This window comes from Dermacentor variabilis, chromosome 1 (assembly GCF_050947875.1).
Source record: "Dermacentor variabilis isolate Ectoservices chromosome 1, ASM5094787v1, whole genome shotgun sequence".
Taxonomy (NCBI): Eukaryota; Metazoa; Arthropoda; class Arachnida; order Ixodida; family Ixodidae; genus Dermacentor; species Dermacentor variabilis.
In genome coordinates this window covers 88,526,754-88,541,105 of record NC_134568.1, presented here as the reverse complement: position 1 = coordinate 88,541,105, position 14,352 = coordinate 88,526,754, and the positions used below count along the sequence as shown (strand labels likewise).

At 47.2% G+C, this 14,352-nt stretch overlaps 1 protein-coding gene across 1 annotated transcript in view; it reads left to right on the top strand.

Annotated features, from left to right (window-relative positions):
• The window catches only part of LOC142578297 (phosrestin-2-like), a gene marked incomplete at its 5' end in the record, with an annotated part of 803,118 nt that overhangs the window by 712,533 nt on the left and 76,233 nt on the right, over positions 1–14,352 (top strand). Inside the window, one exon of the mRNA XM_075687727.1 lies at positions 1,003–1,291. Coding sequence (XP_075543842.1) covers positions 1,003–1,291 — 289 coding nt within the window. The remainder of the gene's footprint in view (positions 1–1,002; positions 1,292–14,352) is intronic.

Genomic DNA, 14,352 nt, shown 5'->3' with positions numbered 1-14,352 from the left:
GTTCTGTATATTCAACTGGAACATGGCGTATCTTGCTAACATTTTTAGTACAAGATGCCGAATAAATTGATTGACTCCCAAATCAGCCACTTCACTCATCGACAGTAGATGTCTTGCAGATGACACTAAAGTAACGTTGACAGAGAAACTTCCTTCTCTGTTCACGCGAAGTGACTACCTTTTTCTTTGCCGCGGAAACAATTTGTGACGCAGTGCTGTTCGGATTCGCTTGCCAGAAGTTGCGGCCTTCCTGTGAGAGTCGAAAAACAACTGGAATTCCCTCAGGTCGCTTCTTTGTATGTACTACCAAGGAGAAGGGCGTGTCATCACAGTCTATGTCTTCATTTTCGCTTAGCTCATAGGTGGATGTCCTGTCTTCGTCAACCCGTGGTTTCTTGACTTCACTTTCGCATGTCTCAGCCATATTCACTGAAGGTGCGCTGGAACGTAGTTCAGCCTTGAAAACTAGCGCCACCGGTTTGATTACATTAGGCGCGTGTTGTGGCACTTCCGAATGCGGCGCTGATTCTGCGACAGTCACGCGCCCAGGGACGCGTTGCCGGATATAGGGCTTGTGCCAGTGTTCTTTGCTGCCTACCACCGTGGTAGGCGTAGATGCGCTGCAGAGCGCAGCAAAACCACGGGGGATCCCACGGACATCCCACGAACAGACATCCCACGGGATGTCTGTTCTCTCTGTACAACAGCACAAAGGCTCAAAACAGCACTGATTCTTCGAAGAAAACAGAAAATAATATCTCACCGAAGAAGCAGCGGCCGCCTGGTGGGACTTGTTCTTCTTCTCTCCTTTTTGTCTTTCATTTCCATTTACCCTTCGCCCAGTGCAGGGTAGCAAACCAAAATCTTTTCGGAATAACCTCCCCACCTTTCCCACCCCGTTTAAGCCATAAGTGCCGTCCGCAGTTAACCCCATTTATTCATATTTCAGCTGCGCAGTGCACGCGGCCAGTGTTTTCTGAACCGGGTGCTGCTGTCTTGCAGGTCTATCCAGAGCCCAGCGCCCCGTCGACGAGCGGCGCTGCGAGCGGCGCCGCGGGCGGCGCCGATGACAGCGTGGCGGCTCGCGCGCTGGGCTGCGGCGGCGGCGGCGGGACGACCGAAGAGGAGCTGACGCCGCTGCAGCGCAACCTGCTCAGGAAGCTGGGCAACGATGCTTACCCGTTGACGCTCCGCATCTCGCCGCAGGCACCGCCCTCGGTGCGCCTGCACCCGGCAAGGCCGTACCAGGGGAGCCCCCTGGGCGTCTCCTACGACCTCAAAGTTTACATAGGTCAGTTCGGAGAGGAGATTTTTTACGCAACTGCGCTTCGCGATGCGGAGCAGGCTGCTTGGCGGAATGAACTCATGTTCCGGATACACTGAGTGCAGTGCTGGCAGCCCTCGAGTACGCGAATAATCTGCGAGCATTCATATCAGAAACAGAATATACACATCCAAGTGTCGGCGCCAGGTTATCAGCTCAGGAAACGATGCTCTTTCTTCGAACAACTGATTTGAAGGATTGCCTACCACATTTCATCGTATTTTCGCGCGCATGTTGTGCTTCCGCATGTAGTGTTGCACTCTCGCGTCGTTTACCTTCTCCCTTACACTCATTTCTTCCCCCATTGCAGGTCATCAAGGTATTCGTATCGGATTAACATTTCCGCCATGTTTCTTTTTTTCTTTTATCTCGTATTTAGTGTTCCTTCTTGTTTACTGTATTAAGCTAGAGTAGTTTCACTTGCGTATTTTGTTCTTCCATCCGTCGATACAGTGTATAGGAACTGCTTGACATGGTAAGAGTCGTCAAAAGGGAGTAAGTACGCGGAGGAGAAAAAGAAAGCAACTGGTAGCACTCACCTTGACAGGAGTCATCGCGTGCGATTAGGTACAGAACTCTAAAACACCTGAAGACCTAAATTCCCTACGAGAAATTCCGAATTAAATGAGATGCAGAATAATTTCTACCATGCATCTAGGGTGTACGTGCACTTAGAGTATGCTGCACGCGCGCATTTGCATACCATCCCCAACGGAATGTGGCCGCGGCCGGGACCCGAGCCTCCAACCTCGGGCCATCGGGAAGCCTATACGTCCCTCTGATTCCCGATTAACAGGAAGCACACGGCGCCAAAGAAACCAAAATACAGCTGCATCCACTACTTTGCCTTTCCAACCAAGGCGGCGCACAATTCAGTGTTTTCGTGAACAAGAGCTCGAACACAAACACACACTCACAAAAAAAAATTATGGGGTTTTACGTGCCAAAACCACGATCTGATTATGAGGCACGCCGTAGTGGAGGACTCCGGAAATTTGAACAGCCTGTGGTTCTTTATCGTGCACTTAAACCCAAGTGCACAAGTATTTTCGCATTTCGCCCCCATCGAAATGCGGCCGCCACACACACGCGCGAACACACACGCGCGAGGACACACGCGCGCGCGCTCACGCAAATGCACAAAACGCTTGAATAACGCTGCATCTGTTTTTTTTTTCGTAGGACATTATTTAGGCTGTCAAACATTTAGAAGCCTGTGCGAATAGAAAAGTGGGAATATTTTGAAAGGCACTTTAACAAAACAAGAAGAAAATGACCTACAAGAAAGATGCCACACTGAATTGAGCGATGCTGCCGAGAGATGCACCTTTTTTTTCTCAGACGTACGCACCAATGCACGCACAGAAAAGCAAAGGCGCCCGATCATGCACAAAGGCGCACGCATCGACTGCCGCCTGCAGCGCTGCGAAAGCGCCAAGTGCTACGCTGTGCACAGTGATGCCGCCTGCTTGCGCCTAGGCGAAAAAATATCTCTTGGGAGAAAGAGCAGGCCGCTACTACAGCTATTTTTTTCTGAATGACGCGTGCCCCCGTATACTGTCGAAAGACAAAGTTCTTCGACGCAGAGCTTCTCAGTGGGTTGTGTTTACTCAGTCTCCCGCTTCCGAGGAACTCTAAATGCAATTTCTGAACGCAGGGACAATTCGTTGCAAGGTGAGGGCTGAAACTTTCCGTAAGGGTATTCAATCGCCAGCAGTTTACAGTCGTTAATAATTTTACGTCCCCGCTTGCATATGTCAGCTCCGGTGTATCGCAGGGCAGCGTACTAGGACCCTTGCTTTTTCTTATTTACATCAATGATCTGCCCAATAACACCTCATCCTGCATGCGTGTTTTTGCCGATGATTGTATAGTATATCGACCAATTCGCAGCCTTGATGATCATCTTATTCTTCAAGAGGACCTTCATCTCGTTACCAAATGGTGTGAAGACTGGCAAATAAAACTTAACTCATCTAAATGAAAACTAATGACATTCACGCGAAAAACATCAATTCACAGCTTTTTCTATTATATAAGTACAAATCTAGTGTCTCAGGCATCATTATATAAATATCTAGGCGTAAATCTTACACCGAGCCTTTCCTGGGCCTTTCGCATCACAACCATATGCGAAAACGCTTCCAAATCTTTTGGGTATATTCGTCGCAACTTGTGTAACTGCCCGTCTAACATCCGTAAATTAGCATTCCTATCATTTGTACGTCCCTAGCTTGAGTTTGCGTCCACTATATGGTCTCCCTACCATGAATACTTAATCCACATGTTAGAAGCCATCCAAAACCGAGCTTGTCAATTCAATTCCCGAAATTACAGCTACCAGTCAAGCATTACTCAAATAAAACTCGACCTTTCCCTTCAATCACTGAGTAGCCGACGTGACATAGCACTCCTGTCCTTGCTCCATTTATATGTTCACCAAATGAAGCCATCAAACTTGCCACTGGAACACGCGTCTTGCACATTACGACGACTTTATATTGATTTAAGCCTCACTCGCATTTATGGCGACAGTAACGCACTTAACTTCCCGGCTCTACCATGAGCGATTCGGTTGTGGAATTCGCTTCCTAACAGCACCGTCGAGCAAATGAGTAATGATAAATTCTGACAACTACTGAACCCGCAGTTTTTATCGTAACAAATGTATTCATCTGTACATATGTCATGTCATATAATACGTGTCACATATGTGTCATGTCTTCTTTTTTTTTTCCTTTTTTTGTTGGCGCTGTTTCAATTTTGTTTGTTTTATGTGCTCGCGTGATGTACGTTATTTTGCGCTAGTGATACGTCGCTTTTTATGTTACCGTGAACTGTACTTTTCTTTCCTTTCCCGACAACTCCTTGAATTGATTTAGCGTTTTTATTTGTAACACTGTTTTGCAAGCACGTCATCATTATAAACATTTTTAGCTCTCACATTTTTTACCGCTCATATATCGGTTTTCTCTTGTCATTTGTTCAAGGACGCCCCCCTTACTCTATGCTCCCCTTGGGGCCTGTAAGGTACATTGAAGTAAATAAATATCTGCACGGCGCAGCAATGTGCTTTCTGTACAGAGAAAGATCAAGATATGTACAGGGTGTTTCAGCGAACACTTTCCGAAATTATTAAAGGTTGCCTGTGGCAGATAGCACAATTCTAGTTCATGAGGTGGTCTACTCGAAGCGGTGGACACTACTTGCACAAAAAAAATTAAATGCATAATCGACTAATTACCAAACAATCATTCATTAACGTTTTCACTAATTACCTAATTATTACCCATATTATAATTTACAAATTCTAGCTGTAGAGTTCGCAAGGTGGATGCACTTGGAGCGAATTCTCAGGAAGACACCAGTTCCGTGATATTAATTCCCGAACGTTGGGGAGAAATGTATTGTCGTTCCGTTTACTTTTGTGCTTGAATGCCTGAAACGACGTTTTGTTATTAAAGTGACCGGAATGCCAATGCATTTATCCGCAAAGTTCAAGAATTAATATCTCGAAACTGGTGACATCCTGAGAATTCGTTCCAAGTGGATCGGCCTTCCGAGCTCCGCGGCTAGAATTTGTAAATTGCAATAAGGTAATTAGTTAAGAAGTCGACTAGTAAAGTTTTGTTAATTAGTCATTTATGCACTGAAATTTTTGGGCGAATAATGTCCGCCTCTTCGAGTAGACAAGCTCATGAACTAGAATTATGCTATCTGACGCAGGCAACCTTTAAAAAATTTTGAAAGTGTCCGCTGAAACACCCTGCATACTTATATAATGGAATGACTTCTCAATATGCGCTTAGTGGTAAAATTTGTGACTTTAGACGTGGCTACTCGCCGGCGAAGGTCAGCTGTGATGAAAGAAAATAACCTCAACCCATGCGAAGCTTTGATATAATTAGGCTCATATATATGCCCACTTGCCGGAATTAAGTGTCATTCATGCGGCTCGTCGAAGCGCTGGTTGGTGGGGTTGGAACGTCACTATGGCCGGCAGCATGGTTTAATAATCCATTGGAAGTGTTCCAATTGTAGCTATGTGACTAAGGCAGTTGCGTGGAGTAAAGGTAGAACACCGGGCCTCAAATCTGCAGGTCGTAAGCTGGAATCCTCGTCCAGTACACCACATATTGAGACTTGGAGTGGCGCCTGACACGGTCAAAAAAAATATGCCGAGAGCCAGTGGGGCTATACTAGTCCAGGTGCAACCAAATTGGGAAGGCCCACTAAGCTTCAACAAAAGACACTCCCTCACCAGAACCGGAATAGGCCTCCCTGGGGCAGTATTCGGCCACTACGTTCCTCATGACTCCTTCACTCAACCAATGGCAGCTGCGGAGCACCTGACCAAGCTGGCGGTCAGATCTGTAACGCAGTGGAGGCCGTTAAAAATATCGGGATCCGGACAGGCCGCCACTTGAAACTGAACCTGGCAACGTTCAATGCATGAACCCTCTCGAGTGAAGCTAGCTTAGCAGGGCTCTGAAGAATTATCAGGCATTGCATGGGATATTATTGGCCTTAGGGAAGTTAGAACTGGTGAGGCTTATACAGTGCGGACCAATTTTTGGCCACGTCCTCTGCTACAGAGGACTTCCAGATAAGAGACAGTACGGGGTATGACGACTAATCCATAAGGACGTAGCCGGTAGCATTGATGAACTCTACAGCATTAACGAGAGGGCACCAGTAGTCGTAATAAAACTGAATAGGAGGTATATAATAAAGGCAGCACATGCCTACGCTCCAACAGGCACTCACGATGATGAAGGAATAGAACAGTTCTGTGAAGACGTTGAATTAGCGATGAGAAATGCGCACTCACTATACTGTAGTCATGGCTGACTTCAATGCAAAAGTGGGGAACAATCGGCCTGGTGAACAAGAAATTGGCAACTACGGCGTGGTTTCTAGGAACACCAGAGGAGAGATGTTGGTAGAATTCGCGGTAAGGAATAAGCTGGGAATAAGGAACGCCTTCCTCAGGAAGCGTAGCAACAGGAAGTAGACATGTAAAAGTCACCCGCCGTTTTGGCTGTGGTGTTGGGCTGCTGAGCACAAGATCGCGGGATCGAATCCCGGCCGCGGCGGCCGCATTTCGATGGGGGCGAAATGCGAAAACACCTGTGGTACTTCGATTTAGGTGCACGTTAAAGAACCCCAGGTGGGCGAAATTTCCGGAATCCTCTTCTACGGCGTGCCTCATAATCAGAAAGTGGTTATGGCATGTTAAACCCCAAAAATTCATTTTTAATGTAAAAGTCCTAATGAAGAAACAAGAAATGAAATAGATTTCATACTCTCTGCAGATCCCAGCATATTGCAGGATGTAGAAGTGTTAGGTATGGTAAAGTGCAGTGACCATAGGCTAGTGATGTCTAGGGTTTTCCTCAATATCCAGAGAAAAAGAATAAAACTAGTAAAGAAGAAACAGGTCAACTTAGAAGTAGTAAGGGTAAAAGCAGCCCAATTTAGGCTGGCGCTTCCAAAAAAATATGCAGCTTTAGAACAGAGAGATGAGGGTGACATAAAGGTAATGTATGAAACCGTAACTAGGCTGATCTCAGAAGCAGCAATTGAAGTGGGAGGTAAGGCACCAAGGCAACCTGTATGTGAGCTATTCCAAGTAACAAAGGACCTAATAAAGAAACGACAAAGCATGCAAGTTTTTAACTCAAGAGATCAGATAGAATCCGCGAAACTGTCATAACTGATCAATAAGGACAAAGTAAGGTATATTAAAAATTATAACGTCAGAAAGACAGACGAAGCAGTAAAAAAATGGACGCAGCATGAAATGAGTGAGAAGGAAACTTGACATGAGGCAAACCAATACGTATGCACTGAAAGATAAGCAGGGTAATATTATCAGCAATATCGAAGATATAGCAAAAGCAGCGGAAGAATTCTATACTGACTTGTACAGTACCCAAAGGAGCCACGATACCTCCATTCGAAGTAGTAATCAACATGATGCACAGGCTCCATCTATAACTAACGATGAAGTTAGAAGGACCTTCCATGACACGACCTGGGGAAAAGCGGCTAGAGAAGATGGAATAACAGTCGATTTAACGAAATATGGACGAGATATCATGCTTGAAAAGCTTGCGGCCCTTTATACGCCGTGCCTTACGATTTCAAGTCTACCAGAGAACTGAAAGAATGCCAACATTATAGTAATCCACAAGAAGAGGGACGTTAAAGAATTGAAAAATTTTAGGCCTGCTAGCTTACTTGCAGTATTGTGTAAAATATTCACCAACATAATTTGCGATAAAATAAGGTCAACACTTAACTTCAGTCAACCACTAGAACAGGCTGGCTTGAGGAAAGGATATTCGGCGATCCATGTCATCAATCACCTAATCTAGATGGGTTCATAGATTATGAAAATGCATTTAATTCGGTAGAGATACCAGCAGTCATAAAGGCATTGCCTAATCGAGGAGTACCGTAGGCATACATGAATGCCTTGAGAAATATCTACAAAGATCCCACAGCTACCTTGGTTCTTCACAAGAAAAGTAGAAAGTTACCTATCAAGAAAGAGGTCAGGCAAGGAGACACAATCTCTCCAATGCGATATCCTGCATGCTTCGGCGAAGTATTCAAGCTATTAAACTGTGAAGGCTTAGGAATGACGATCAATGGCGTATATCTCAGGAAGCTTCGGTTTGCAGATGGCGTTGTCCTGGTTACCAACACAGGGGACGACTTACAACAAATGATTGAGGACTTTAAGAAAGAATGTGTAAGAGTGGGGTTCAAGATTGATATTCAGAAGAGAGAGACGAAAGTCAGGGAGATTAGCCTGAGGCGAGTTTCCGGTTTGCTACCCTGCACTGGGGTGGGGAATATCGGGGTTGTAAAGGCGACAAAGAGCGAGAGGAGAAAAAGGAACAAGAAAAAAAAAGAGAAAAGAAACGGGAAACAGGTAGCAGGAAAGGCGTTACTATCACAGGCGTTCACACAGGCCGGTCGATCTCAAGAAGCGCATTAGCGCTTGCACGGCATTCTGATGCGATGATAAGTCGCGTCGATGTTTCAAAATTCTTTCTTACGTTAGAGCCTGGTCGTCCAACTGGTTCAGCACGACGGAAAGCGAATGTCTCTGCACACCGTACTGCGGGCACTGGCAAAGAACATGACGAATGGTTTCCGCGTAGCCGCAATCGCCACATGCTGCGGTGTCGGCCATCCATATGGGGAACGTGTAGGCATTAGTAAAGGCAACGGCCAGCCGTAGCCTACACAAAAGGGTCGCGTCTCTTCAGGGAAGTCTTGGTGGAAGTCGGAGGCTTAAGGTTGGATCCAGGGCGTATAAACGGGCGTGCATAAAATGTGGTTCATTCCACTCTGATGTAGTGCGTTGGTGTGCAGTTGGTGTGCAAGTAGGGGGAGCATCCTGGCAGCATCTGTCCTAGATAGCGAGATCGATAGGCGGTTGTCTTCCGCATGAGCTGAACGAGCAGCTTGATCGGCACATTCACTGCCTATGATATCACAGTTACTTGGTAGCCACTGAAAAATTATTTCATGTTCTTTCTCAGTCAGGTGGTGCATGGCTTCTGTGATTTAAAATATCAACTGTTCATGTGGAACGCGCCGTAAGGCTGGCAATAAACACTGTAGTGCCGTCTTCGAGCCGCAGAAAATCGACAATTTGTGTGTTGATTCGTCATTAATAAATTGTAGTGCGACTCGAAGCGCAGCGATTTCTGCTGCCGTCGACGTTGTCAAGTGAGACGTTTTCAACTTTATAGTGGTAGCTTTTGCTGGAATGACGACAGCTGCGGCAGAGCTCTTCGGCAGGACGGAGCCGCCGGTGTACATGTGGGTACCGGTACTTCTCATTTAATAGGAGTAAGCTGTTTAAGAGCCGGCGTTGACATATCTTTTTTCCGGACGCCAGGTATTGTCAGGTTTATCTGTCAGATTGAATGAGGCATCAAGGTGGAGTCGAAGGTATCGCGGCAGGTGTGAAGCAAGATGGTATAACCTCACAATGTGCGGATACCGTTCGGCAGAACGAGGCACGTGGTCTCTCGGCAGGTAGAGAGGCTAGAAGGGGGCAAGGAGAGCGGGCAAGGTGCCTTACGTGCACTCTTAGTACTCCAACTGTGAGGTGGGTCTTGATGAGGTGGTCAGTGGCGATTCCAATACTTGCCACCATGGACGCACTTCGGGAAATACCTAGACAAATCCTGAGCGCCTCAGCCTGAACGCTTTGAATGGTACGTAGGTGTGTTTTACTTGCGTTGGTCAATGCTGGCAAGCTGTACAGCAAAAAGCCGAGAAAAAGTACCCAATATAATTGCAGCATTGCATTGTGGACATTGTCCAGGTCTTTCCAGCGAAGAACTTGAGAAGGTGATACGTTCCCGTCAACCGCTTCTTCGTGTACAATACATGGGGGCTCCCTGAGATATCCCTGTCAATTATGACACCAAAGAATTTGTAAGACCATAGAAATGGTATCATCTGCCCATTGATTAATACGCTGTAGTGCATCATGGACTTACGCGTAAATGCCACAAGTGCACATTTATCCCATGAAATCTGCAGGCCTTGATTGCGCAGGTAGTGTGCAGTCTGAGTGGCACCTTTTTGGAGCCTTGCACGCAGTTGTAAGCGTTTCACACCGGACGCGTACATTGATAATTTAACTGTGTTTGGAATGTGATCAAGGAGACCAATCAGCGTGAGGTTAAACAACGTAGAGCCCAGCATACCGCCCTGGGGGACGCCACAGTAGGTGTAATGTATAGGAGTGTGGCCGCGCTCGGTGCTCACAAAGAAAGATCGCATAGAGAAATAGCTATGTATCCATCTAAACATCCGACCACCGAGGCCTACCTCTTCGAGAGCGTCGAGGATGGCTTCATGTGAAACGTTGTCGTACGCCCCTTTGGCGTCGAGGAACAAAGAAGCGCAGAGACGTTTACATACTTTTTGGTGCTGAACGTAGGTAACCAGGTCGATGACGTTATCAGTTGATGAGCGGCCATGTTGGAAGCCTGCCATAGCATCTGGGTAGACGTTGTGGTATTCCAAGTACTATTCCAGGCGTCCGAGGATCATCCTCTCCATCACTTTGCCCACACAGCTCTCCAATGCAATCAGGCGATATGATGAAAACTCCAACGGAGACTTTCCAGGCTTCAGTAGCGGAACTACGCGACTAGTCTTCCAGCTTGTGGGAAGTGTGCCCCTTAACCAGGACTCATTAAACATTTCAAGCAGAACACTCCTCGCCCGCTCACCCAGATGACACAAAGCTCTGTAAGAAATTCCGTCAGGTCCTGGGGAAGAGGTACGTCTGCACAAAGCTAGCGCCGCCTTGAGTTCATGGATGGAAAATGGTAGATCTATGCGGCGGTCACGTGGTGTCGGGAAGCTGATAGAATGGGATAAGTTTTTGGAAGCTGTGAGTTGCCCGGATAATCTGGCACAGAAGCCTTCTGCGACATCAATATCTGGTGGCTGTTGGAAGAGGGCCAGAGCCTTGAATGGAGACCGCTGTACGGGTGGTCTCCGAAGACCTCGCACTGTCCTCCATAAGTGCGATAGGTGCTTACGAGGGTCCAGCGATTCACAGAAAACAGTCCAGCGTTGTAACTACAATTTATCTAACCGGCGCTGGAGCTTCTTTTGTAGGCGTCTAACAGTCCGTAAATCATCTATTGACTTCGTTAGTCTGTATCTGTGTTCGGCACGTCGCCAAATTTCTCGAATTCGCTCTATTTCCATATCAGATTCCGCGAATTTCGAAGAGCACATTAGAGTACGCGTATTGTCTTTCACTGTGCTCTTGACTCGATCTTCCAAATTATGTAGTAAATTACACTGACAGAAGTCTTCCAAAACAGACTGGAATTTGGGCCAGTCCACTTTTTGGATTGCAAAATCTGAGTTGGAAGAGGAGAGCCCTATCATCTTGACATACTTGGGAATATGGTCGCTCCCGTGCGTTTCAATGTCCGTAAACCACCCAGTACGCCTGACGAGACTTCATGAGACGAAAGCCAAGTCAAAATAGCTGCTGCATGTGCAGCCGCGTAGAAAGGTAGGACTGCTGTCATTTAAAACTCATAGTTCGCTGTCGGAGGCGAAAGATGACAAGTCTGTCCTTTCGCGTTCATATTCGTACTTCCCGAGAGTGTATGATCAGCGTGGAAGTCACCGATGATAATCTATGAAAAAGGAGATGTTGACAGGATGTCTCGTAATGTTCTACCCGCCGTGGTTGCTTAGTGGCTATGGTGTTGGGCTGCTGAGCACGAGGTCGCGGGATCGAATCCCGGCCACGGCGGCCGCATTTCGATGGGGGCGAAATGCGAAAACACCCGTGTGCTTAGATTTAGGTGCACGTTAAAGAACCCCAGGTGGTCAAAATTTCCGGAGTCCTCCACTACGGCGTGCCTCATAATCAGAAAGTGGTTTTGGCACGTAAAACCCCAAATATTATTATTATATTATCGTAATGTTCTGTAATCAAATATACTTGTTGGTGAAAAGTCGGCACCCACAACAGTAACGTAAGTCACTTCTTCTTAACTGTTAAGTATACGTATTGGTTATCGGCAAGAGGCGGCACAGGCTGAAGCATGTGAGTGAGGTAACGGCGAATAAACACCATAACCTTGCTATTTTCACCAATAGTTGGCGACATAAATTATTCATAGCCGGATAGCCTCATTCAGTTCGATAATTTCGGCTCGCAGTTGATGATGATGGGAAACTTGGCGTGCACGAATCGTCGGACCCCGGGCATTCCACTGGAAAATTCCCGCTTTTCGGATCTCCTCCCGAAAAAATAGTTGCTACTGACCCATGCTTTACTCAAGGGCTCCCAACACCGGACTTAGTGTGTCCAGTATTTGCAGCGCACTTCTGGCTGACGTTGTGTGCATGTTGTTCTGCAACACGCGAATGGCATTCATTAAGGATCCCAGTAGCGATACCGCTTACTGATCTGCATCTCGTACCTCATCCGATGTAGCAGCTTGCTGTACTGAAAGCGGCACCTGCTACTGCTCTTCTATAGGTCGTCTAACTGGAAGCGATGACCATTCATTTGAAGAGAGACGTTTCGAAGTTTTCTGCCATCCAGCGTGAGCGTTTGCTGCGCTGGGAACTAGGTAACGCATTTTTCGAACCAGTCGCACTCCTACGTCAGGACCATCTACAGCGACGTCGTCTACGTCACACTGTTTCAGCGGCCTCTTTGTGCGTTGAATTGTCCTTAACCATTTGTTTGAGCACAAAAAGTTATTTCCTAATCTTCGGACAACCTTTGGAAGAAGCACTGTGCGCGCCTTGACATTTAGAGCACTTCAAAAGAGTCGCACTACAGTTTTGTCCTGCGTGGGGCTCGGCGCATCGGGGACACATGGCATAATTTATGCAAACGCCCTTCACGTGGCCGATCCTCGGGCAGTTATAACATTGCAGCGGTTTGCAGCAAACTATCGAACCGGGTGGCGGAAGCGGCCAACTCTTCGCGTAAGAGGGAAGTTAGTCAGCTTTGAATGTTAATTTCACACAACGTGTCTTACCAAGACGGCCGACGTGCACAATAACATTGTTTTCGGTCACTTGTTTTATGATCACTGGAAGGTCTGCATCGGGGATTTTAATGTCAATGTCATAAACGGCTCTGCAATGGTGGTATCATCCGCTGGGACAATGGGATCGAACCCTTATTTTGCCCAGCTGCGTTACATGCTGCAGAAGGCTCAGCGCACTCGGGGTCGTCACGTCTATGGCCAAGATGTTTTTTCCGTGCGTTTAGCCTAACGCCCTTGATCTCGTTTGGAGCAGTGTTCTCGAGAAACAAGGACAGTGCTTGCCTTTTGAGGGCGCGCAGATTGTCAGTCGGGTTCTTTGGCACAAACAGGATGTTATGAGGCCATCGTTGAGACGCATTTTTTACGGTGAACGAACTTGACTCCGAAGATTCATTGACGATCCTTCGCTTGGCTTTGCGGTGCAAGACAGGGAATATCGGATAGCCGATATTCTAATTGACATTCGGAGAAAAAAATACCACCCAAGCACTCTGTACAGATAGTTAACCAGCGAAACTGAAACATGCGGCCCCGGTGTTTATCACTGGTTTAATTACAACGGTTCATTAAATGACGGCTTGGTAGGCTGCCAGATCCTCGGTACGATGTTGCTGCTTGCGCTCGGCTGCACGAGCCTGTTTTTGTGCCCGGGCTGCAGCATCGGCACGGCGCAGACGAGCTCGTTCCCGGTTCTGCTCGCGGCATTGCGGAACGAAAGCTGCCTGCTGCTCAGGAGTACGTGTGACGCGTGACTTACACATTTCAGAGCCGGAGAGAAACTACTGCGCGCGCACTCGGCTACGACGGAGAACAACGACGTCACTTATGGCGCAGCCAATCGCGCGCCTCTCTTTCTTTTTTTCGCGCATGCATGTGGGGTAATGCTGTAGGAGTTTTCGGCGTACAGGCGACAGACGGACGAGTGAATTAATCTGCATATACAGTTTCGCTGTAAAATGGAGCTGGGCAGGCCATGTAAGGCGTAGGATGGATAACCGTTGGACCATTAGAGTTACAGAATGGGTGCCAAGAGAAGGGAAGCGCAGTCGAGGACGGCTGAAAACTAGGTAGGGTGATAAAATTAAGAAATTTGCAGGCGCAAGTTGGAAGAAGTTGGTGCAGTACAGGGGTAATTGGTGATCGCAGGGAGAGGCTTTTTCCTGCAGTGGACATAAAAAATAGGCTGATGATGACATACAGGGATACCTGTCGTGCGCCTCAATGCAGTGTACTCGTCTATTACGCTCTCCCTTTTCTTGCGCTTGCCCAAGCTCGTTGAGCGGCCGCTTTCTTCGTCTTGTCCTCCGTATTCACACGAGTTCGAAGGCACTCTTTGTTCATCAGGTTACCGGGCTTTTCTTGCCGCCGTCCTTTTTAAGCTTTCAACAATTGTCCGCGGCGCCATCCTGACGAAAGGAACTCTACGCAGCACGCTTCCTATCTATAGAC